Here is a 22,064-nt window from a genome sequence, read left to right on the forward strand (position 1 = left end):
ATTTATAATGACGCGGGGCATCGCTTGGGCCAATAACTAGTTAGACAATAAAATTTGATGTTCAATAATTTTTTGAAAAAAAAAAAATAATACAAGTGCTTTTATGTATATTAAAAAAACAGTAATTGCTTAAAATATTAACTAATCTGTAATTATATTTCACGTAAATTAATCATATTAAAATTTAGTTTCAATATACATATTATTATCCGAGGCATCGCCCGGGTTAAAAACTAGTTTCAACATTAAACCACCAAAAAAAATGTAGACATAGATTTTCATCTTGTTCTAGAAAAAGGTTACATTAGGTTAAATCTGAGTCCTGTATATTTTACAACTGTATAAATTTGAAATTTTTTACTAAATCTAATCTTAGATATCAATTTGAATTTGATAAGATAAATATTTGACTTAACTTTTGAAACTACAGCATTTTTGAGTTTTGACTAAACTCAAAACCCCAACACTGAGCTCGAGTCACTCCTATATTCCCACACTTGTGTGTCTACTCCGTTTTCACGCTACCTGTTGCTGCTCACCCTGCTTCACCGCGGCGGCGCACCGGCGCTTCACCACCATCAATCGTCGACCGCCGCACCCCGCCACCACCTTTTGCTTTTATCTCTTAATTCATTCTCCCCAGTAAGCCTATATCACTAATTTGCTTAATAATTTATTTTTTTCCTCAAATTTTTAGCTTTTTTTTATTTACGAGTATTATTTATGTTTTTGTTTATTGATGGTTTTTGTTATAACTTCAATGCGCCAGTTATTTTTTTTGATAAGAATTTAAATTTCATGTTGCTGTATTCTAAGGGCCTGTTTATTTATATAGGTTATTATATTTCTGATTAATCATACTAATTTTGATGGGGTTTTTATTCAACGATTATATGAAATGTATTTGCGTTGATTGAGAGTACATTTTTACTTTTGCTAGTTGCGTTAATTTGTTTGTTGATTGATAAAATTGTGAATGAAGATTCTAATTAATTATAATGCATTTCAGCATTTGTAATTGTTAGTATGGTTAATCAACTACAAGTATTAGATGGTTGATGGTACCATTAGTTTAGACATTTCTTGAGAGACAAATTTATTTATTTATTTTTTTTTCATTTAGAGATGATATACTAGAATGTTTTCAAAATTAGAAAAAATTTGTTGCATGCTTTTGTGAATTCATAATTTTTATGCGTCCAATAGTGTTAATTACCTTGATATTGGTTGTAATTTTGTTTTTGAGTTTATGTATTAGATGTTATAATTAATTTTATTTGGTCTTTTTATTGGAACAACTCCGAACTCATGTACCATCCGCCTATACGACACTAAGATTTTGTCTAGTTTTTGAGTGTTCAAAATTTTGGGTTTTGTTTAGTTTGTGCTAAAGAAACTGATTGATTCTTCACTTCTTATGTATCACAGAAATGGCAGCTCGGTCTGATTTTATGGGTTCCAAATTACTCAACTCTGAATTTAAGGTATGGACTTTTTATTTGTCAGAGCCTGTGTTACTTATGCTCGGCTTGTAGTGTGAATTAAAGATACCTATTTAAAGTGTAAATTACAAGACTCGGAGTAACATATGTTAGAACTAGGGTGGTCCCTTATAGGGGTGTTTTGTTCTATCTCAATTTTCATTAAATTTGACAACTTCAGATTTTCGTCTGGGTTCATTTTGCAGGGTTATGCACAGCGTAAATTAATTCTGTCTCGAAATTCAATTAGTGCCCGGAGACATTTGGGCCAGGGGCTAGGTCGATGCTTTACTCGATTACCAAGTTTGCACAGCAATGGTGTTGGATTGAGATGTTCAGGATTGGGGAGGCTGAAGGCTATTGTTTCAGGAGATGTGAGTGTTGCATTAGGTGAAGAAAAACTGCAATCGGTGGACAAGGTTTCCCATTTCTTCCGTGTTCCACTGATTCAAGATAGTGCAGCTGATGAGCTTCTAAGAACAGTTCAGACGAAGATATCAAATGAGATAGTTGGTTTGAGAACTGAACAATGTTTCAACATTGGGCTGGACACCGAGCTTTCTGGTGAAAAACTTTTGGCACTTAGGTGGCTTCTGGGTGAGACTTATGAACCTGAAAATTTAGGTATCGAGAGCTTTCTTGATAAGGAGGTAAGGGAAGGTCGTACAGCCGTAGTTGTTGAGGTAGGACCTAGATTATCCTTTACAACAGCATGGTCTACTAATGCTGTATCTATTTGTCGATCATGCAGTCTAACTGAGGTAAATCGTCTGGAACGTTCCAGGAGGTACATGTTATTTTCTAAGAATCCATTACAGGAGCAGCAGATAAATGACTTTGCTGCCATGGTTCATGATCGAATGACTGAATGTGTGTATACTCAAAGACTTACAAGCTTCAAGACCAATTTGGTTCCAGAGGAAGTTCTGTATGTGCCAGTGATGGAGCAGGGTAGGAAGGCCCTCGAAGAAATAAATGCAAAAATGGGTTTGGCATTTGACGAGCAAGATCTTCAATATTACACTTGGCTTTTTAAGGAAGATATTAAGCGGAACCCAACTAATGTTGAATTATTTGATATCGCGCAGTCTAACAGTGAACACAGTAGGCATTGGTTTTTTGGTGGTAAATTAGTGATTGATGGGAAACCAGTTGAAAGAACTCTGATGCAGATAGTGAAGAGTACGCTAAAGGCAAACCCTAACAATTCAGTGATTGGGTTCAAGGATAATTCTAGTGCAATAAGAGGGTTTCTGGTAGATCAATTGCGCCCTCTTCTCCCAGGTTTAACCTGCCCACTAGATGTGCAGATACGTGATCTTGACATTCTTTTTACTGCTGAGACCCACAATTTCCCATGTGCTGTTGCACCTTACCCTGGAGCCGAAACAGGTGCTGGTGGCAGGATCAGGGATACACATGCAACAGGAAGAGGTTCATTTGTTGTTGCTGCTACAGCTGGTTATTGTGTTGGAAACTTGAATATGGAAGAATCTTATGCTCCCTGGGAAGATGTATCTTTTACCTATCCATCAAACTTGGCTTCTCCTCTGCGGATTCTTATTGATGCCAGTAATGGTGCTTCAGATTATGGGAACAAATTTGGGGAGCCCTTGATTCAGGGGTATACTAGGACCTTTGGAATGAGGCTTCCAAATGGTGAGAGACGGGAATGGTTGAAGCCAATTATGTTTAGTGCTGGAATAGGGCAAATTGATCACACTCATATAACAAAGGGAGAGCCTGAAATTGGCATGTTAGTTGTAAAGATTGGTGGCCCTGCTTATCGCATTGGAATGGGAGGAGGGGCTGCTTCTAGTATGGTGAGTGGCCAGAATGATGCTGAACTTGACTTTAATGCTGTACAACGGGGAGATGCTGAGATGTCACAGAAATTGTATCGTGTTGTACGTGCTTGTATTGAAATGGGTGACAAAAACCCTATTATAAGCATCCATGACCAAGGTGCTGGTGGTAACTGCAATGTTGTCAAGGAGATAATACATCCAAAGGGTGCTCAGATTGATATCAGAGCTATAGTGGTTGGTGATCACACAATGTCAATATTGGAAATATGGGGCGCAGAATATCAAGAGCAAGATGCCATATTGGTGAAAGCTGAGAGTCGTAACATGTTACAATCAATTTGTGATAGAGAGAGGTTGTCAATGGCTGTGATTGGAACAATCAATGGTGAAGGGCGTGTTGTTTTGGTTGATAGCGCTGCTATTGAGAAATGCCGTCTTGATGGTGTCCCTCCTCCCTTACCTGCTGTTGATCTCGAGCTTGAAAAAGTGCTTGGTGATATGCCCCAGAAAACCTTCGAGTTCCAGCGTGTGGCTCATCCTCAAGAACCACTTGATATAGCTCCAGGAACAACTGTGATGGATTCCTTGAATAGGGTGTTGAGACTCCCATCTGTGTGTTCAAAGCGCTTCCTAACCACTAAGGTAGATAGGTGTGTCACTGGCCTGGTGGCACAGCAGCAGACTGTGGGACCCTTGCAAATCACTCTAGCTGATGTCGCAGTTATTGCTCAGAGTTACACCAACTTCACCGGGGGTGCATGTGCTATTGGTGAGCAGCCTATTAAGGGTTTGTTGGATCCTAAAGCGATGGCCAGATTAGCTGTGGGTGAAGCACTCACAAATCTCATCTGGGCAAAAATTACATCTCTTTCTGATGTTAAAGCCAGTGGCAATTGGATGTATGCAGCCAAGCTTGAGGGGGAAGGTGCGGACATGTACGATGCAGCCACAGCTCTTTCCGAGGCTATGATTGAACTTGGCATTGCTATAGATGGGGGAAAGGATAGTCTTTCTATGGCTGCAAATGCAGGTAGTGAGGTCGTCAAAGCTCCAGGAAATCTAGTAATTAGTGCTTATGTTACTACTCCTGATATAACAAAAACAGTCACCCCAGATTTAAAGCTCAAAGATGGAAATTTGATTCATGTTGATTTAGCCAAGGGAAAGCGCCGCCTAGGGGGTTCTGCTCTTGCCCAGGTTTCTTTCTTACCTTCTTTTAAGGGCTCATAGCCTACTTTTTTTTGCTATCTCGATGCTTGATTGAGTATATAACACTGTGAAACTCTAGTGCATAACTTCAATTACATTTTTATTTATTTTTTAATTTTTTTCAGTAGCTTTCTTCTTACATAAGATGAGAACATATTTGGTGTTCATTTTCCATGCATGAGGCTGCTAACCTGTATCAGACTAGCAAACCAGTTCAATATTTTTGGAATAGTTTTAGAACATCAACTCTCTTATAGTGCTACCCAGTTGTGATATCTTTTGTTATACTCCCTCCGTAACTTTTTACTCGCAACAAACATGGGAAGAACGGACTCCTAGGCAAAAGTTTTTAAGGGGGTAAATTAAAGTAAAGTGCATGTGATTAGGAGAGTAAAAAAGGGAGGGAAAAAAAGGTGGTCCCTTTTTTAGTGGAGGCCATGTGGCCTTGTTGTTTTTTCCCTGTCTTATTCTCGTAAAGGGTGGGGTATTTTTTGGAGGCAAATTTCTTAGCCTCCAAAATTTTCATTTTCCCCCTAAAAAATCTTGAAATTTTAAAACCAATTCAAAAACATTTCAAAAGGCAGCAAAAGCAACAATTTTACCAATCAAAAGCTCCTTATAAAAAGGAGTACCTGTTTCATTCACCACCCTCATACATTCAAACACAGAAGGGTTTTTTTTTGGGGGGGGGATTAGAATTCATCAAAAATAGAAGTTAGAGGGTACAACCCAGAAATACACCAATTGTTTGAAAATTACAAAAACCATAATCTTTAATTAGTCCTAATTCCTAATTGCTGTGTTAGTAGTAGCAGCATTAGTGAATTTGTACACGAATTAGGCTCCACTGAAAGCTCCCAAAAAAAGGCAAGTTCACCTACCATCAAATCTGAAAAATAAATAAAATAAAGGGACTCATGGCAGAAATGTTGAATGATTTTTTCAACATAAACCAACTGCTCATTGAGCTGGACATGGTTATGGAAGAGAATTCCAGTTCATCAGGGTCAGAAACTCAAGAGCCAACTCACCAGCAATAAAATGAAGACATCTCATCAGCAGAAGCAGAATCAGAAACAGATACAGAGTAACAAAATCAGCAACAATTATTTGTGAGGCAAAGCAGAGAATTAAACATTGAAGAGAAAAGGCAGATTGTTGATGATATTCCGCTTAATATAGTAGGTGACACACTGCCAAGAGGAATGCTGACCTCATTGGCAAAGAAACCTATCATGTACACAGATCTACTACAAGCAGGTGGCTAAAAGAAATTAAAAAACACATGCAATTGGGAGAAGCAGTGGATGTCAGAACCAAAAAGTTAGGGAAAACCGGTCCCAAGCCATTTGAATACTCTGATGAGTGGCTTATGTCTGTGCCACTTTACAAGAGAACCACAAACAAAAGCTATGGTGCTGCTATACATGTCAATCATATGGTGATACACAGGTTGAAGAAAAGGGGCAGACTTAGGGCAGTGTCAGCAAGTAATCACCCAGCATTATCAGAAAATCACAAAGTTGCAAGGCTAAAGTGGGTACCGCAACACTTTCATCCAATTCCAAGTTAGTGGGACCCTACAATTATGGATATGCAACATCACATACACATTGATGAGAAGTGGTTCTACCTAAACCCAGAGACAAGGACTTTCTATCTCACCCCAAATGAAGAGGTCCCATATAGAGCACAACAGTCTAAAAGGCAATATTCATGGGAATGGTGGGCAAACCACTTTATGCTGCAGATGGGACTTTTATACACTCAGGGAAGTATGGTTTGTTCCCTTTTGTGAAACATGAGAGGGCAAAAAAGAAAAGCAAAAACAGAGAAGCAGGCACAATGGAGACTAAAGCAATTCAGAATGTGAACAGAGAAGCTATCAGACACATGATTTTAGACAAAATCATCCCAACAATTCATGCACAATGGCCAGTACAATTATCAAAGAATATAATCATACAATGGGGTAATGCTAGGCCACATCAAGTACCAACAGATGAAGAGTTTTTGGCAGCAACACAAGCTAATGAGTTTAACATTCAATTTGTTTTCCAACCTGCCGAATCACCAGACCTTAATGTGTTGGACCTAGGTTTGTTCAAGGCAATTCAGTCCATACAATACCAGTCATTCCCAACAAATATTGATGAGCTAATTGAGAAAGTGGCGAAGGCATTTGAGTTGTTTGATCAAACACTAAACAGGTACACTTGGATCACACTACAGGCTTGCATGATTAAGGTGTTGGAAAAACAAGGTGGGAACAACTTCAATCCACCACACATGGGAAAAGCAAGGCAAGACAGGCAAGGGACTTTGGAGGACATTTTGAAGGTAGACAGGACACTAATTGTAGCAGTATCTCAACACCCTTTTTGTTCCAACCACAGGACCTCAACCAGAAAGTGAAGAAATGGAAGTAGATGCAGATTGAGGTTCACATAAGCAAGTAAGAACATGCAACTTTTTGTAAATGAACAAGACAACAAGTAATTTTTTGTAAATGAAGAACTCAACATCAATCAAGTAAGAAGACCAAAGACTGCCACACATAACCATTAACATGAAAACTAAGTTTTTGTTTGTTTTGTAATGGTTAGGTGTATTTTGTTAAATAGAGTGGGTAGGCAGTCTTAGTAGGTAGTTATTATTGAAATGGAATTACGTACAATCTACCATTTTTTAGGCAAATGAAATTATAGCATTAACAAGTAGACACTGTGTTTAAAGTATGGCATGGTTATTGTCTCTTTTTTCCATCAGATAGGATTGGTTTAACCATATTAGCCACCATTAACAGGCACCGCAACAACATCCTCTGTTAGAAGATGTTGGAGCTCCCTTAAATAATGGGCTCAAGTCATAAGAGTCCCTTCATCATTTGGAAAACCCTACAACTATGATGCAATGTGGGTAGAGGGACTCAATGCATCATCAGAAATGACCAATGAAAGGGACTCACTGAAACAGTGGGGACTCATAGGCAACAACATCAACACACATCAAACCAGAGTATTCCAAAGGCTAAATCACCACTGTTATGGTCATCAACCATACATCAAAACATCTCCAAGTTGCATCACTATAGACTCATATCAACAATAACCAACCCACAACAGCCCATTCATATACCATGTTGTAAATAAAACCACACAAGCCAAGCAACTCAGAGGCAGTAACAAATAATCGAAGCAATCCCAACTTAGAATCACAACCAAAATTCATGCTCACAATATAACCAAACAACAGGCAGGCAATGAATTCAAGTCAAGTGCCCACTTATAAAACAACAACAACAAATTTCCCTTACCCAAACCAACAATTTCAACCAGTAAAAGCACAGGAGGCAACACCCCCAATTTATAACCACAATCACCAACAATGGCAATACGAAATCAACAAATTCAAGTCAAGATCAGAAGTACAACCAACAACCATACCCAACATAATTACAGGACAAAACAACCACAATTGTTTATTTTTTACACAAAAAACCAAAAATCAACAGTTTTATCCAACGATATCAAACACGGAATGAAATTCACAACCAAAATTCAGTCAAAGGGACTCATATTTAGGCAAAATTCATAAAATCAGGGTTTAGTAATATTTACGCTGCATGCTCAAAGATCTGGGGGGAAGTCATGAGGGTACTTGTCCCTCAAATACGCCATGTAGCAGGGATCCCAGTCACTGTAGTCGTCCTTCCAGACAGATCTAGGCCTCTTCTGTCCCCGTGGAGACGCGCCATCGCCTGAAACCAGGCGTCTCCACGGTTTCCGGAGCAACATTTTTTGGGCTTTCCTTCGAGGTTTTCTCAGCACCGACAACTTCAACGGCAGGAGGAGGTAGTTCAGCAACCACCTCCGCTGGAACAGGGACAGTCTGCACCGGATCTACTTCCAGAACTTCCTCCTCGTCGCTGGAAAAATACAATTTTGCCCCAATTTTGCCTCGAGAGTACCGAGAAAACGAAGAAGAACAACGACGAACTGGTTTCATCACTAGATCCCCTGCGAGCGATGTACATAGTGGATTCCTCACCCTTTTTTGGACGAATTTGGGACTCTTTCTTTGCTTTTTTGGAACTCATTTTCACATAAAATTAAATAGAGACAACAGAGAGAGAGCTAGGGTTTCATTCAAGATAGTGAAGAGAGAGAACAGAGGACGAAGATGAGAGAGAAAGGAGGGAAATAGAGTAGATCTAGGGTTTATAATGTTCATCTGGAGAATTCTCCAGAATAAGGAGAGTCTGGGCACCAACAACGAGGAGAATTGATTGATCTTCATTCAATTCTGGTAGTTGGGGAGTTGAATGATTTCTAATGAAATCAGAAAGGGGTGGGTAATTTTTGGTGGGAATGGTTAGATTAGATTAGGTTAAGTGTATTTGATTATAAGTTAGATAAGTAGTGTTTAGGGATTAAAAAAAAAAAAATCAGAAATAACTAAGGGTAAAATAGTCATTTCACCATTAAAAACATACCATAAAAGGAAATAATTTTCTTTGTTGCAAGTAATGTGTTACGGCTAAAAATAGTAATTGTTGCGAGTAAAAAGTTACGGAGGGAGTACAAGAGATAGTAGTCTATTGCTGCTTCTTTAGGGGAAGAAAAAAAGAAAAGATAACTCATTTGCTGTAATGTGCATTTACAGCTACCTATGAAAGGATAGCATTTATGTAAAATTATTATGTGCTATGAACTCCTATCACTGTTCTCTCTACTTTACCTTTTAAAATGATATATGAACTGATTTTTTGTTATTGTTTATTTTTATGATGCAAAGAAATGTAAGATAATTTTTTTTGCTGACTTGGGGGTGAACTTTATTGGGAAAAATATGATTAGAACCATTTATTGGTTTTGTGTGGAGGACCCCTTGTTTTCCTTTTTATTATTAACTTGGATTTGTTATCATGATGCTTGAGAGATGCTATGTATTATGCAATGAATTAGTTGGATTGTGTCACTTTGTTTTTGCATATTCTTTTGTTCTGATAACATGGTTGGGTGATTTGTGTCTCACATCTTTTGAATAATTGATTGCATCTCTAGATATGGCCACGAAAAATTGATCCATTTGTTTATATTCCTGAATCTCCTGTTTTGGTCTCTGTTTACTTATAGGCGTTTGATCAAATTGGTAGTGCATCTCCTGATCTTGATGATGTCTCCTACTTCAAGCGAGCATTTAATGCAGTTCAAGAGCTTATTGCAGATGATCTCATTTCTGCTGGTCATGATATTAGTGATGGTGGGATACTTGTCAGCATCTTGGAGATGGCATTTGCAGGCAACTGTGGGCTTTCCTTAGAACTAAAATCTGAAGGCCATAGCCTATTTGAGACTCTTTTCGCTGAGGAGCTAGGTTTGGTTCTTGAAGTTGACAAGAATAAATTGAAATCGGTAATGGGCAAACTGAAGAGTGCGGGCATCTCTTCGGAGATCATTGGACAAGTCACCGAGGGGAAAACTATTGATTTGAAGGTTGATGGGGTCAATCATTTGAATGAAGATATGGCTTACCTGAGGGACATATGGGAGGAAACCAGTTTTAACCTAGAGAAATTCCAGAGGTTGGCCTCCTGTGTAGATTTGGAGAAAGAAGGTTTAAGGCACCGACAAGAACCTTCTTGGTCATTGTCCTTTACTCCTGCTTGTACAGATGATAAATACATGCTAGCAACCTCGAAACCAAAGGTGGCCATCCTCCGGGAGGAAGGTAGCAATGGTGATAGAGAAATGTCTGCAGCATTCTATGCTGCTGGTTTTGAACCATGGGATGTTGCAATGTCAGACCTCCTCAGTGGAGCCATATCTTTGAAAGACTTCCGTGGGATTGCATTTGTTGGAGGCTTTAGTTATGCTGATGTTCTTGATTCAGCCAAGGGTTGGTCAGCTTCAATAAGATTTAACCAACCTCTTCTAGATCAATTTCAAGAATTCTACCATCGGTCTGACACTTTCAGTCTTGGGGTTTGTAATGGGTGCCAGCTCATGGCTTTACTGGGATGGATCCCAGGCCCCAAAGTTGGTGGTGTGCTCGGGAATGGCGGTGACACTGCACAACCTAGGTTCATTCACAATGAATCAGGACGATTTGAATGTCGTTTCACAAGTGTGACCATTGGAAACTCTCCTGCTATAATGTTCAAAGGGATGACAGGTAGTACTCTGGGTGTATGGGCAGCTCATGGTGAGGGAAGGGCTTATTTCCCAAATGCTGATGTTCTCAACAGTGTTCTAGATTCTGATTTAGCCCCCTTAAGGTATTGTGATGACAGCGGGAACCCAACAGAAACCTACCCATTTAACCTCAACGGTTCACCTCTTGGGATTGCGGCTATTTGCTCCCCTGATGGAAGGCATCTTGCTATGATGCCTCATCCCGAGCGTTGCTTCTTAATGTGGCAATATTCTTGGTACCCAAAGCATTGGGATGTCAATGAGAAAGGGCCGAGCCCGTGGCTGCGTTTGTTCCAAAATGCCAGGGAGTGGTGTTCTTGATTGACAATCTTGGCTGTTGTGATAGGTTTCAAGCTTCTCAGCTATATTTAGCTCGCATCCAGGAGGTTAATAGCAGGGCAAGATTGGTGTCAGTCTTCTGCTTTCTCCAATGAGAGTTATGAGAGCTTTTTGTTGGTTGGAATTGAAGCATGCAGTTTAGGCTGGAATTATTTTTTATGACTTGTTCGGATGATTAAACTGCCACTGGATTTGAGTTACCTTAAATTATGAAATAATTTTGCAAAGATAATATTTACCTAGAGGAATGAAATTCCTTAATTTAGATCTCGCAAAGGAATTTCAGTGAGACATTTTAGACACTGGTTTATGTTTTGACTTTTGACTGTAAAAACTTTTCTGAGATGAGATTGTAGTCTTTGAGTACTGTCTGTTTCACATTTCTTCATAATATAGTTCATTCAGATACACATTCTTGATTTTCGAAGTCAGGTCCATTTCTGATGTTATGAGCATGTAGAACGGATATAAGGTAGTGAGTTAGTGACAACCAAAAAAAATTGCCTATTACATGCTTTACTCGAACAATGGAAAGCAGAGGACTGAAACCATTTGTCAGAAAAAATGGGCTTGAACTTTCATTCAAAGATAAATAAAAGAGATGCTGGCAAAGTACATGCTTTTCAATTGCAGTTGTAGGCCATAACATCATCGATTAATCTTCATGTCTGGATAAAGTTTTCGTTACAAAACTACATTATAAGCTACATCAACTACAAGCTTGAATTCTTTGAGAGAGAACTGTAAACCTGAAACAAGAATACAATTCATACACACAAGTCTGGCCTAACATGAATATTCTGACGCTCTCTGGACAGAGCTCACATACTCTAAATTTTTTTAAAGCATGAATGCCCAGGAGCTAATCACTGGATCTATTACTCGAGTACTTGCGTAATCAAAACACCAGAAAAGTAGTCGCAACAATTTGTACAGCCTGACAATGCCAAGATGTTTGGGTAATGGCAAAACTCTAATACATTACCAATTCTTCATCAAGGAATAATATATTAATTTACTTCAGCTTTGAACTTTTTGTCTTGAGCTTGACTCCATCCGCTCTAATGGATCAATCTCTAACTTCATGTCCCTGAAGCAAGAGAACATAGGATTAAAAAACAAGTTTACAATTAGTAGCAAAAGCAGTGCATTATATAGGATGATGAGTATGAGTGAGCAGAACAATGTGACAACACACTTCTGCCCGTGTGTTCTCCATTCTACCCAACTTTTCAGTTTCATACAATTGCAAAGATTAAGAATTCCCCCTAAGAACACATCATACATAAAACTGCAGTAGACAAACGCAAAAGAACCTAAACCTACTACCCTCCTGTTCTGATTGGTAGGCACGGAGGGCCCCTAGTCCAGCTATTTTGGCAAAATTGAGCTGACCCAAAAGGAGCAAGTCACAGCGCCTCACACTGTGGTATTTGTTAAATCTCATACAGGTAACAAAATATGTGATTTTGACACCAAAAAAAATTGGTACAAAACCACATATATTGGTACCAAAATTTTTTGGTACAAATGTGATTTTCTTGGTATTTTGGTACCAAAATTATACTTCCAAAGTGTGCCGCTAGGAGTCCCCAACCCAAAAGAACTTGACCTAGACCTAGTCCTAGTCATATTCCTATTCCTAGTCTCACAGTATACCCAAAACTAGGTACCTTGATTTTGACCAGAACTAAGCCAAGCCTTTGGTATGGCAAAGGTTGGACCTTACAAGATATAGACTCCAGAAAACACATGTTTTCTTCAGAGCCATATGATATAGCTATATAAAAATCTCAAGGCTCCATAGCAGAAAATTGGATTTGGACTAAAGTTGTGAGAGTGGAACTTGACACACAAGCATACTAATCAAATACTACGTAGATATGATATAGTATTCAAGTACCAAAAATTTAGGTGAATCAGAAAATATATATAAATGTTGGTTACTATATAATTTCATATTTTTTTTTAATGATTTGTACTCTACCAATTCAAGGGCATATGTTAAGAATAAGATAAAACACAGCATACTTACTAATTTTTTTGGAGTTCCATTTTTCTATGCTTCCATACCAATTCCATTGAAAAAACAGACCAATAAGGCGTACAGGACTAGCAGCAATAACTTCTAGAAATGCCATCAAATATGATCTCTGTGGAGACAGACCAGCAGTAGCTATAGACAATAATTCACCCTCAATGTTGCAAGGGATAATGAAACTGCCTTTTTTAATGCCATCTATAGTTTTCTTTGCAACTTCATCAGCTTTCATCATTCCTGAAGAACCTGCTATTATGCTTGTCAGCTCAGGCTTCCTTCTGTTTTCTGCAACAGAATTTGAGGTGCAAGGAAGGTGAGTTGTTAGACATACAGTTGTCAATTTGTCCAATAATGGAACCATAGTATGTTTTAGACATGAAAGGCCTTATTACCAAATCAATTCTTGAATGTTTTTTTTTTTTTTTTTTTTTTTGGCAATTAAAGAATGTGGGATTATATAAGCACATGACACAGTCTTATACTTTGGATTTTACAAGCCTAATGAAAAATCACCACCAAGTGATTGCACAGCATATGAAACCCAACTCCAAAGTAGTTTCTAGGGATGCTAGGGATCCAAAGTTTACAGGAAACCAAAATTTTCAACAAAAGTCAAAACACTTACTGGCCTTAGTGAATAGCTAAAAGTATAAAACTATAGAAGAAATGCCCAAGATATGATGCCATCTTGGAGTTGGACACAGAAGAAATATCTTTTAACATCATGTCCAGGCATTACTTATGTTAAAGGAAAAAGAAAGGTCACCAAATTGCACATTATTATCTTGGAAAGAGAAGCATTTAAAGTGAGGCTGACCAAAATGCATATATGCAAGAAACTAGGTCCAAGGATGAAGAAGCATAATCTAACTATTTTGCAAGCACTGCACCATAATTTGGAAGGATTGGAAATGAAACAGATAACAAGATGGAAAGAAACTGTACATTAAAATATAAATTGAAAATTAATCTTTAGAGGTAGAGATGCGCTCACACACACGTGACAACAAAGTCAGATGTGGCTACCGTTTTACGAAAATAAAATAACAAAGAATATACAACACTACTTGATGTGAGTCCGTGATGCAAAGAAACATGGTGATAATGAATCATGACAACAAGATATTCTCAAGATAACAAAATTACAAGAGGATTATTGGATAGACTGTTTTAGTTATTAATAACAAACTTCTGTAAACCTTAATTTCTAAGACAAGAGAAGAACTGCACCTAAATCAATTTCAGCAAAATATCTGAAAAATTAAAGCAGAAAATAAAACTCTATCTAATCATACCTTCTTCCAAACCAGGAGTGTCAGTGTCTGGAGGAAATATCAGTGACACATGTATATCATCTGCAATCACTTCATGCTGCAGTGCTTCTGCCAGACCCCGGAGTGCAAATTTACTAGCAGAGTAAGCCGTGTAACCATAAATACCCACCTAGATGAAAAAATAATAACAAATTATCAAACAAAGCATGAGCCATTATGATGAACTCTGATATGTCACAACCAAAATGCAAGAATATAATTGACCTAGAAACAAAGCAAAAGCAACATGAGTATGTTATCAAGCCTTAAAAATGAAGTATAACTATCAAAGGCTATGCTCTTACACCAGAGTGTTCATGCTGCTACTACTCAGAAGTCAGAACCTAATTTTCTTGCATCCGCTGGAAGATAATCTTACCCAGCTACCTAGTTTCTTTAAAGCTAATATTAGTCAATGTTCCACTTCCATGATAATACTATTTTCAAAAAAAAAAAGAAGATGGATTGTGCCAAGCTAACATTGTCTAATGTATTCAGAAGGAATTAGTTGGGTCTGTCAATCAGATGAGAGTCAAAACAAGAAAGGGGTCAAATATTGCCTTGCTCAATCTGCTCATCCTGCTGAAGCTATGCCTAGGTTTAAAATTGTAAGCAGGTTAGGAATGATGTTTCAGGGGAATGCGAACAAAGATGTCTGCTTGCACCAGTGGAGGAGGTCAAACACATTGGCAAGACCTTCCCATGGTATGATGTGCTAAAAGTGGATAGAGCTGAAGTTAGGAAGGTTCATGTTGTAGCTAATACATCCCGTTCTACCCTAACAATCTAACATAGTTTTCTAAATCTATATACTAGCTTTTTTCCACTTATCTAAAAAAAAAAACAACTTCATTAGTCAATTACTGGTGTTACATACAGATAAGGCTTACAAAATTACTTCAAAGTCTTAAACAGCTGGTTAAATGATTACACTATGCACCTGGACAAAGTTCAACATTAACAGCACCACTAATAGATTGCTTTGCAGAGCTTCAAATCCCAAAGACTTGACCAACAATAAGGTTCAACGAAATTCAGTATAAGTAAATAAAATCAATAATGTGCGAGTATAACCATGAAAATTAACAATCAATGTCAATTGTTAATTTCTTATGTACTTATATACATCATTTTGTATGCAGTGATTACATGATACCATCTAGCTTAGTCAGTTAAGTCTAGGGGCAAGTATCAAATTCCATCTACATCATTACCCTTTTCCAAACTGATTTTTCATTGAAAATCTAGGGGCAAGTATCAAACCCACATTTTACCAAAGCTGAACTACACTACACCACACTATTTTTTTTTGGTGTTTAGAGAGCTAAAGGGCGGGGGTGAGAATCGATCCCAGGATTTCCTGAAACCGGAGGGAAACTCTAACCACTTGAGGTATCAGTCACTCTCACTATCAGTCTATCAACTTCAATTATCTTGCAATTACACCCAACAAACAACATCAAATAAAAGAAACATATCACCAATCGACACATGCTTTTCTCATAAACTCCTAAAGTCGAAACATATACTAATTGGAACTCGTACCATTTTAGAAAATATATTTAATGCCTATATAAAGTCGACCCGAAAAGATAATCTAACCTGACCAGCTTGGGACGATATGATAGCAATCGAAGCCGGACCACGAGACTTACGATCTTTCTTCATCAATGGCAAAGCAGCTTTAATCAAATGAAAAGTCCCAATTACATTAACATCAAACATAAACTTAATTTCATCCAAACTCTGAAATTCCAACTCCTGAGGATAAAAAACCCCTTGATTACAAACCAAAACATCAATGGGCCCAGCATCTTCAACCGCCTTCTTGACGGCATCGAAATCCCTGACGTCAGCACTGAAGATGGTGACGTCAACGCCGGTGGAGCGCTGGATCGCCTCCTTCGCAGCTTCGAGCTTACGGTGGTCGCGCGCTAAGATGGAGACGCGTGCGCCGTCGGATGCGAAGTGGTGAGCTAGGGATAAGCCGATGCCGCTTGATCCGCCGGTGATGAAGACGTGGCGGTTTTTGATTGGGATTGTGATTGAGCGAGGGCGGACGATGAGGTAGAGGATGAGGAGGAGAGAGAATGGGAGGAGGAAGAGGAGAGAGAGGAGGATTGTTGTTTGATCCGCCATTGTTGGAAAGCTGATAGTGTGTTTGACTGCTTATGGAAATTCTATACAAGTGTGGAGTATCTCTTGTTTTGAAAATTGGTATCGATTAACTCAATGCGGTCCTAAACTCATAACTTTAAGGGGTCTTTTACGTTAACCGATCTGACTGGTTGATAGTGCCACGTGTCAAGTTTTCGTTAGATGTAGTAAAACGGACCTCTAAATAATCAATGAGGTGGGGATTCCCCTAGAATTAAGATTGACATGAGTTAATCAGTAATTGAGACCATTTAAAGAAGAATGTCTATAATTAGGGCCGGTAGGATCAAATTTCCTATTTTTGGGCAAAATGGGTAAAATTGCTAGTTCATCCCAAGGGATAAAATGGATATACCAATTTTACCCCTTGACATAAACTTGGATTTTTTTTGTGCAATGGATATCATACTTTGTTTGTTATTGCATCATGTTTTGTAGAACTGAACATAAAGATCAAGTAAAATGAAATATTCTGCACTTCCAAATCAACAGAATAAAGTGTTCAATTCAAGTTGAATACTGCTTTTGATTATTGTTTTAAGCATGAAATCAATTACATTGTAAAAACTAAAAAGGTTGTAACGCCTTAATCGACTACAATTAGAATGAGAAGGAAAAAAATTGAGTTGCCACAGAATATTCACCAAAAGAAAAACTCTCCTCCTACGCTTAATATTGGCTTCTATCTAATCTACAATTAAAACTAATGGAAGCAAACTTATCGGAATCGTGACATGCAGAAGCTTTTGCCGAGAAAAGCTCATACTCGAGATAAAACTCTGATAGATTCCTTGTTTATCTGAAGGAAAGGAACAGCCTCTTGATTGAAACCTAAGCAGTAGAGCTTTTGGCATGCTAAACTGTCAAAGAAGTCTTTGTTTCCCCGTGACAGAATCCACGGAATCTTTTCGTCCTGCAAATGGATACAAATAAAGGTCCTGTAAGTCTAAAGTCCAAAATTTTCAACTGAAAGCTCCTTCCATCCTGAAATATTTTTGCAATTCCAACTGCAGTGCATTTTACAGAGATAGTATTCTTGGATGTTTAATAAAGGGGCAAACTAGAAAAGATAAACATCAGAACATTTGGCCTAGCTTCTGTGTGTTTAATTTGAGTTTAATGTAAATCAAGCACTCAGGTACTATTGCCAAGAAACCGTGGTTTAATGTTAAAGTAGTTTATGAAGAATTTCTCTATTCGCTAATTAATGAAGTGCAGATATGCACAGATAGCAGCCACACTTATTGTGCGAATGAAATAGCTTTCAAGAAAAGCAGTCAAAAACTCAAAATTAGAGCATATCAAACATACCAGGTCCAATTGCAAGTACTGTTTTTGAACCAGCTGCAACCTTCAGCAAAAAGTAATCAAAATTTTAGTGACGCGTGAATCTATCATTCTAACTCTTAGCTATTGTCTTAGAGGAAGTCAAAATGACATTATCTGCTCAAAGAAAAAATCCAGAGAAGATGAAAAGAACAGGAGACTCCGATATTCCTCACAAAATGAAGATACCTTCATAATATATGTGCTGAGTAATCTATCACAGGAAACTACACTCTATTACCTTTCCCTTCTCTCTTATCTTCTCTATGGATCCCCCCCACCACCCTCTTTAATGTAGTGAACTAGTGACATTAGTTCAGAACTTCAGAACCAGGGAAGCATCAAGAATAGGTTACTATGAACAGGAAAATCGATGAATTGGATGTACATCTACTACTATTCTAAAAGACTGATTTTGTTAATGACGCCTTCAATTTTAACAAGGACAAAAAAAGAAAAAAGAAAAAAGGAGTGCTACCTTTCTCAAATTTAGCAAGCTTCAGGTATGAAATGTCACATTTGTCAGCCAAACTGAGCAACATGACAGGCAACTTATCCAGTTCCAAGATAATGAGGAGATAGGCTTATATAATGGTCCCTCGGATTTCAGTAACTTAGACTACATATATCAATTGTAGAGTGGGCATCTACCTTGGATTGCAACAGAAATGAAAAAGGTTATAAAAAGATGAAGGTTTAGACTGGAAAGGCCATTAATAATGAAAGAGCTTGGGAGAGGAATCCTAAAAATCATCTCTCTATACGAAAAGTTCATCACCATTTGAGTTTCATTACATTTAAGCTAAAAGTCAAACCCTTTAGAAATTAATTTTTTTTTTTTATGTTTACAGCAATACTAAAATGGTGATAAACTTTATGAGTACCCTCTATATTGGATTCTTGTTGCCTAATTTCTATCTCTTCATGAATACCTAATTTTCTCCTTAAAATCCATGTGAAAAGCCACTGCAACTTAATCAAATTAATGCCTTTCCTGTTTTCAACTCAGAATGCTGCAATTACTGTAAATTCTAGTGATGCAACTACTTACATGCTTCTACTACTAAAGAAGCCTTCACCGTAAATAACTAAATATCGTAAGTCATCAGAAAATCAGTCCAGAAAATTGACAGCTGAAGCCACAAAGTGGCATAAGGATAGATTGGCAAAAAAAAAAAAAAAAGGAACGAAGAGGAAGTCGTAAGAAAGGTTGAAGTATATAATCAAGCTAAGCTCCTCGCGTCAATAAATATTACAATAGGAAATAAGTGATAAGAAGAGGACAAGGAGGACCAAATACTGGGAACTGTTTCTTCAAGCAATATTATAACTGAATGGATTACAAAAACATAACTAACGAAAGAACTATAACATTAAGAATATTCATAGTAGCCTATAATGTTTACAGAAGAGGCATACCTGTGTGCGCCCGGCATCTGCAACAACAAAAGTTGGAAGGCCAATGTTCTCAGCATCTTGCTGCAACTTATTCCTAAATAAAGATACAAAATTTGTAAATGCTGCTGAGACAATGAAAGCCTGACAAAGAATAACAGCAAATACTTACATTTCTTTTTGATTTTTGCATGTCACTACTATTTTAGCCTGCCCACATTGCTCCCACTGCCTCAATAGGGAACGCTGACTACAATATATATAGTTAGTGCCCACTTTTGAGAATAATAGCATCAAAGCTTAAAGAACCACACTATAGCATCAAAGCATTGCTTACATCTTCCTGATCAATAGTCTTGCAACAAGCAGTCCGAAGTACAAAGTACACCAAATTAAATTCACAATTTCATATTATGTAAATAGTCATACATATTGCTCTGAGAGGCTAAACAAATGCAGCTCACAAATTTAATAGAAAATAACATATGTCAAGTTACTCTTATAAGATGTGAAAAAACTATTGCAGCTCAAGATACACTTAATTCTCTTCGGTTTGCAGTGAATTAGGTTTAAAAGAAAAGGTAACATTCGGATAACACGTGCAATTGATTTTATATAGGAGATGATAACAGGACAGGGGAATTAGGCCGAAAAGGAAATGAAAGTACATTAGAAAGTTAAACAACACAGTCTATCAAACTTTCTGCTGAAGAAGGATATTAGTCAGCTGAGAATTTGAGATAGCGGACAGTACCTTTGCATCAGATCAGCATACATGCCTGTGGCAGCATCTGAAATTACAGAATCTTATCAGGAGACGACAAAGGCAAAAAAGGAAGAAAGTAGGCTGATCTCCAGTTACAATTAAAAAGATTTAATCTTACGAGCACATTGAGCTGCAATCTTTCCATGTCCCATTTTTAGATCTTGTCTAACCACCAAAACCTGTAATCAACATCCTCAACATAAAATTAACATACACATATTACAAAACGAACATGATATAGCACCCATACTAGCTGTTTCATGGCCTCTTAAACATATTAAATGTAAAATGCCAGGATATCAAGGAAAATGTATAGCCTAGTGATTAGTAGATTACCCTCCTACAAGAAATCTTTATCAAATCAACCGAAGCAGAAAATATTTCTATAACAATACCATGAAGGATCACATATCAAAAAATGTACTTTCATTTTAACAAGAAATTAAAGTATTCTGGAAAGTACCATCTTAAATTCTGGAAAGTTTGATAGACTGTGTTGTTTAACTTTCTAATGTACTTTCATTTCCTTTCCAGAATACTTTAATTTCTTGTTAAAATTAACAACCTTTAAACCCCTATTCAAGTATACTGTACACATCAAGCATTATCCATTCTGCTAAACTTGCCCAAATTCTCTTCAATCACAAATTTAACCACTAAAAGGGCTAAATAGAAAAACTTCAATATTAGTAAACAAAAATAAAGGACCCAAAAAGGCATGCTATATGATAAATTGATAACACAAACCAACATTTCATCATATCACATTATCAGAGCCGGCAAAAATCGACCTGACACGATAACCCAACCCGAACCTAACCCGAATACTGAAATACCTCTACAACTTGAAACTAGGATATAACATAGCAATCACAATTCACAATTTCATTTTAACAAGAAATTAAAGTATTCTGGAAAGTACCATCTTAAATTCTTCATCTGGGTTGGCAGAAGTTAAGGAATTCTTGGTTTGGTGAAAAGATTTAGGTGGGTTTTTGGAGGGTTTAGCTAAATCAAGAAGAAACCCAAAAATGAAACCAATAACAACACCTGGGATGAAGTTTTCTGGCCTGAAACTCACACCTACCCCTTCTTTCTCCTCTCTGTCAGGTTGCTGCTGCCATTAATTACTCAATTTGTTAGTAAAAATATTTTTAATCATAGAATAAAATAATTAAGGTAAAAATTGAGAATTTCTTACTTTTCCAAGAGGAATTGAAAAGTTCATATTCACAATTTGGTTTTGCAGGTTTCAATTCCGGAGTGTGAGTGAGGAAGATTAAGTGATAAAAAACTGAAATTTAGCGAGCCATTGTTTTTAAAAATATATATTTATTAGTTAAGAATATACTGCCAACGAATCCGTTGTAGTCTAGTTGGTTAGGATACTCGGCTCTCACCCGAGAGACCCGGGTTCAAGTCCCGGCAACGGAATTTTTGTTTTGTTTATTTTTTTTGGGAATAAAATGTAACGGGATTGCCTTTTGGAGGCTCTATTCAACTTTTAGAGTATCTGTAATTGATTTGAACTAGAGCATACTTGTGCTAAATCACGGGATTAATAATCATATACATTTTCGATTTTTTTTAGAGTATCTGTAATTGATTTGAAATATAGCATACTCGTGCTAGATCACAGGATTAATAATCATATACATTTTCGATTTTTGTTATTATTTTTATTTTTATATGATTAGTCTTTATTGTATTTTTAGGGTCGGGAAATTATTGTATTGGGATGCATGTAAGGATGATGGTACTCCGTAGAAGTTATGGCATAAGTGATGAGGTATTTAAAAACTAAAATAAAAATACAAGTAATGAAGTTAATCACTTAACAAGATGAATATAATTAATTACTCATATATGACAACGTTATCAATGAGAAATCATGTCATATTCTTAATTTATGATGGATTTTTGACATAATGAAAATTGAATTGAATGAAGGAAATATTCATATTGCAACTGAGTACTGACAACTCTTGAATTGAATTAATTAAAAGTTGCTAATTTTTCGGTTTATTAAACT

The 22,064-nt window shown here is 37.2% G+C and overlaps 3 protein-coding genes and 1 non-coding gene across 6 annotated transcripts; 2 read left to right on the forward strand and 2 right to left on the reverse strand.

Moving 5' to 3' along the window:
• The first annotated feature begins 427 nt into the window (after positions 1 to 427).
• Positions 428 to 11,498, forward strand: LOC110705561 (probable phosphoribosylformylglycinamidine synthase, chloroplastic/mitochondrial). The gene is made up of 4 exons (XM_021883451.1): positions 428 to 642; positions 1,429 to 1,484; positions 1,688 to 4,486; positions 9,637 to 11,498. The coding sequence occupies exons 2-4, from the start codon at positions 1,431 to 1,433 to the stop codon at positions 11,014 to 11,016; spliced, it is 4,233 nt and encodes a 1,410-aa protein (XP_021739143.1). The 5' UTR covers positions 428 to 642; positions 1,429 to 1,430; the 3' UTR covers positions 11,017 to 11,498.
• Positions 11,499 to 11,623: 125 nt separating this feature from the next.
• On the reverse strand, positions 11,624 to 16,624 carry LOC110705562 (3-dehydrosphinganine reductase TSC10A-like). Its single transcript, XM_021883452.1, has 4 exons — positions 15,991 to 16,624; positions 14,371 to 14,518; positions 13,070 to 13,360; positions 11,624 to 12,124 (listed from the first exon to the last, which is right to left on the reverse strand). Exons 1-4 carry the CDS (start codon positions 16,525 to 16,527, stop codon positions 12,117 to 12,119), a joined length of 984 nt encoding a protein of 327 aa, XP_021739144.1. The 5' UTR covers positions 16,528 to 16,624; the 3' UTR covers positions 11,624 to 12,116.
• Positions 16,625 to 17,044: 420 nt separating this feature from the next.
• Positions 17,045 to 21,545, reverse strand: LOC110705563 (peptidyl-tRNA hydrolase 2, mitochondrial-like). 3 transcript variants are annotated; one of them, XM_021883455.1, is made up of 8 exons: positions 21,234 to 21,540; positions 20,955 to 21,149; positions 20,151 to 20,211; positions 20,021 to 20,057; positions 19,439 to 19,516; positions 19,291 to 19,363; positions 17,857 to 17,896; positions 17,267 to 17,458 (listed from the first exon to the last, which is right to left on the reverse strand). In XM_021883455.1, the coding sequence occupies exons 1-8, from the start codon at positions 21,258 to 21,260 to the stop codon at positions 17,409 to 17,411; spliced, it is 561 nt and encodes a 186-aa protein (XP_021739147.1). In that variant the 5' UTR covers positions 21,261 to 21,540; the 3' UTR covers positions 17,267 to 17,408. The 3 variants fall into 3 exon arrangements, with proteins under 3 accessions (XP_021739145.1, XP_021739146.1, XP_021739147.1); XM_021883453.1 differs by lacking the exon at positions 17,857 to 17,896 and having other exon boundaries at positions 17,045 to 17,458; positions 21,234 to 21,545; XM_021883454.1 differs by lacking the exon at positions 17,857 to 17,896 and having other exon boundaries at positions 17,045 to 17,458; positions 20,955 to 21,146.
• Positions 21,394 to 21,466, forward strand: TRNAE-CUC. Its single transcript has one exon. It is a non-coding gene; the product is annotated as a tRNA-Glu (tRNA).
• Positions 21,546 to 22,064: the final 519 nt, after the last annotated feature.

The sequence above is a fragment of the Chenopodium quinoa genome, unplaced genomic scaffold, assembly GCF_001683475.1.
Source record: "Chenopodium quinoa cultivar QQ74 unplaced genomic scaffold, ASM168347v1, whole genome shotgun sequence".
Classification (NCBI taxonomy): Eukaryota; Viridiplantae; Streptophyta; class Magnoliopsida; order Caryophyllales; family Amaranthaceae; genus Chenopodium; species Chenopodium quinoa.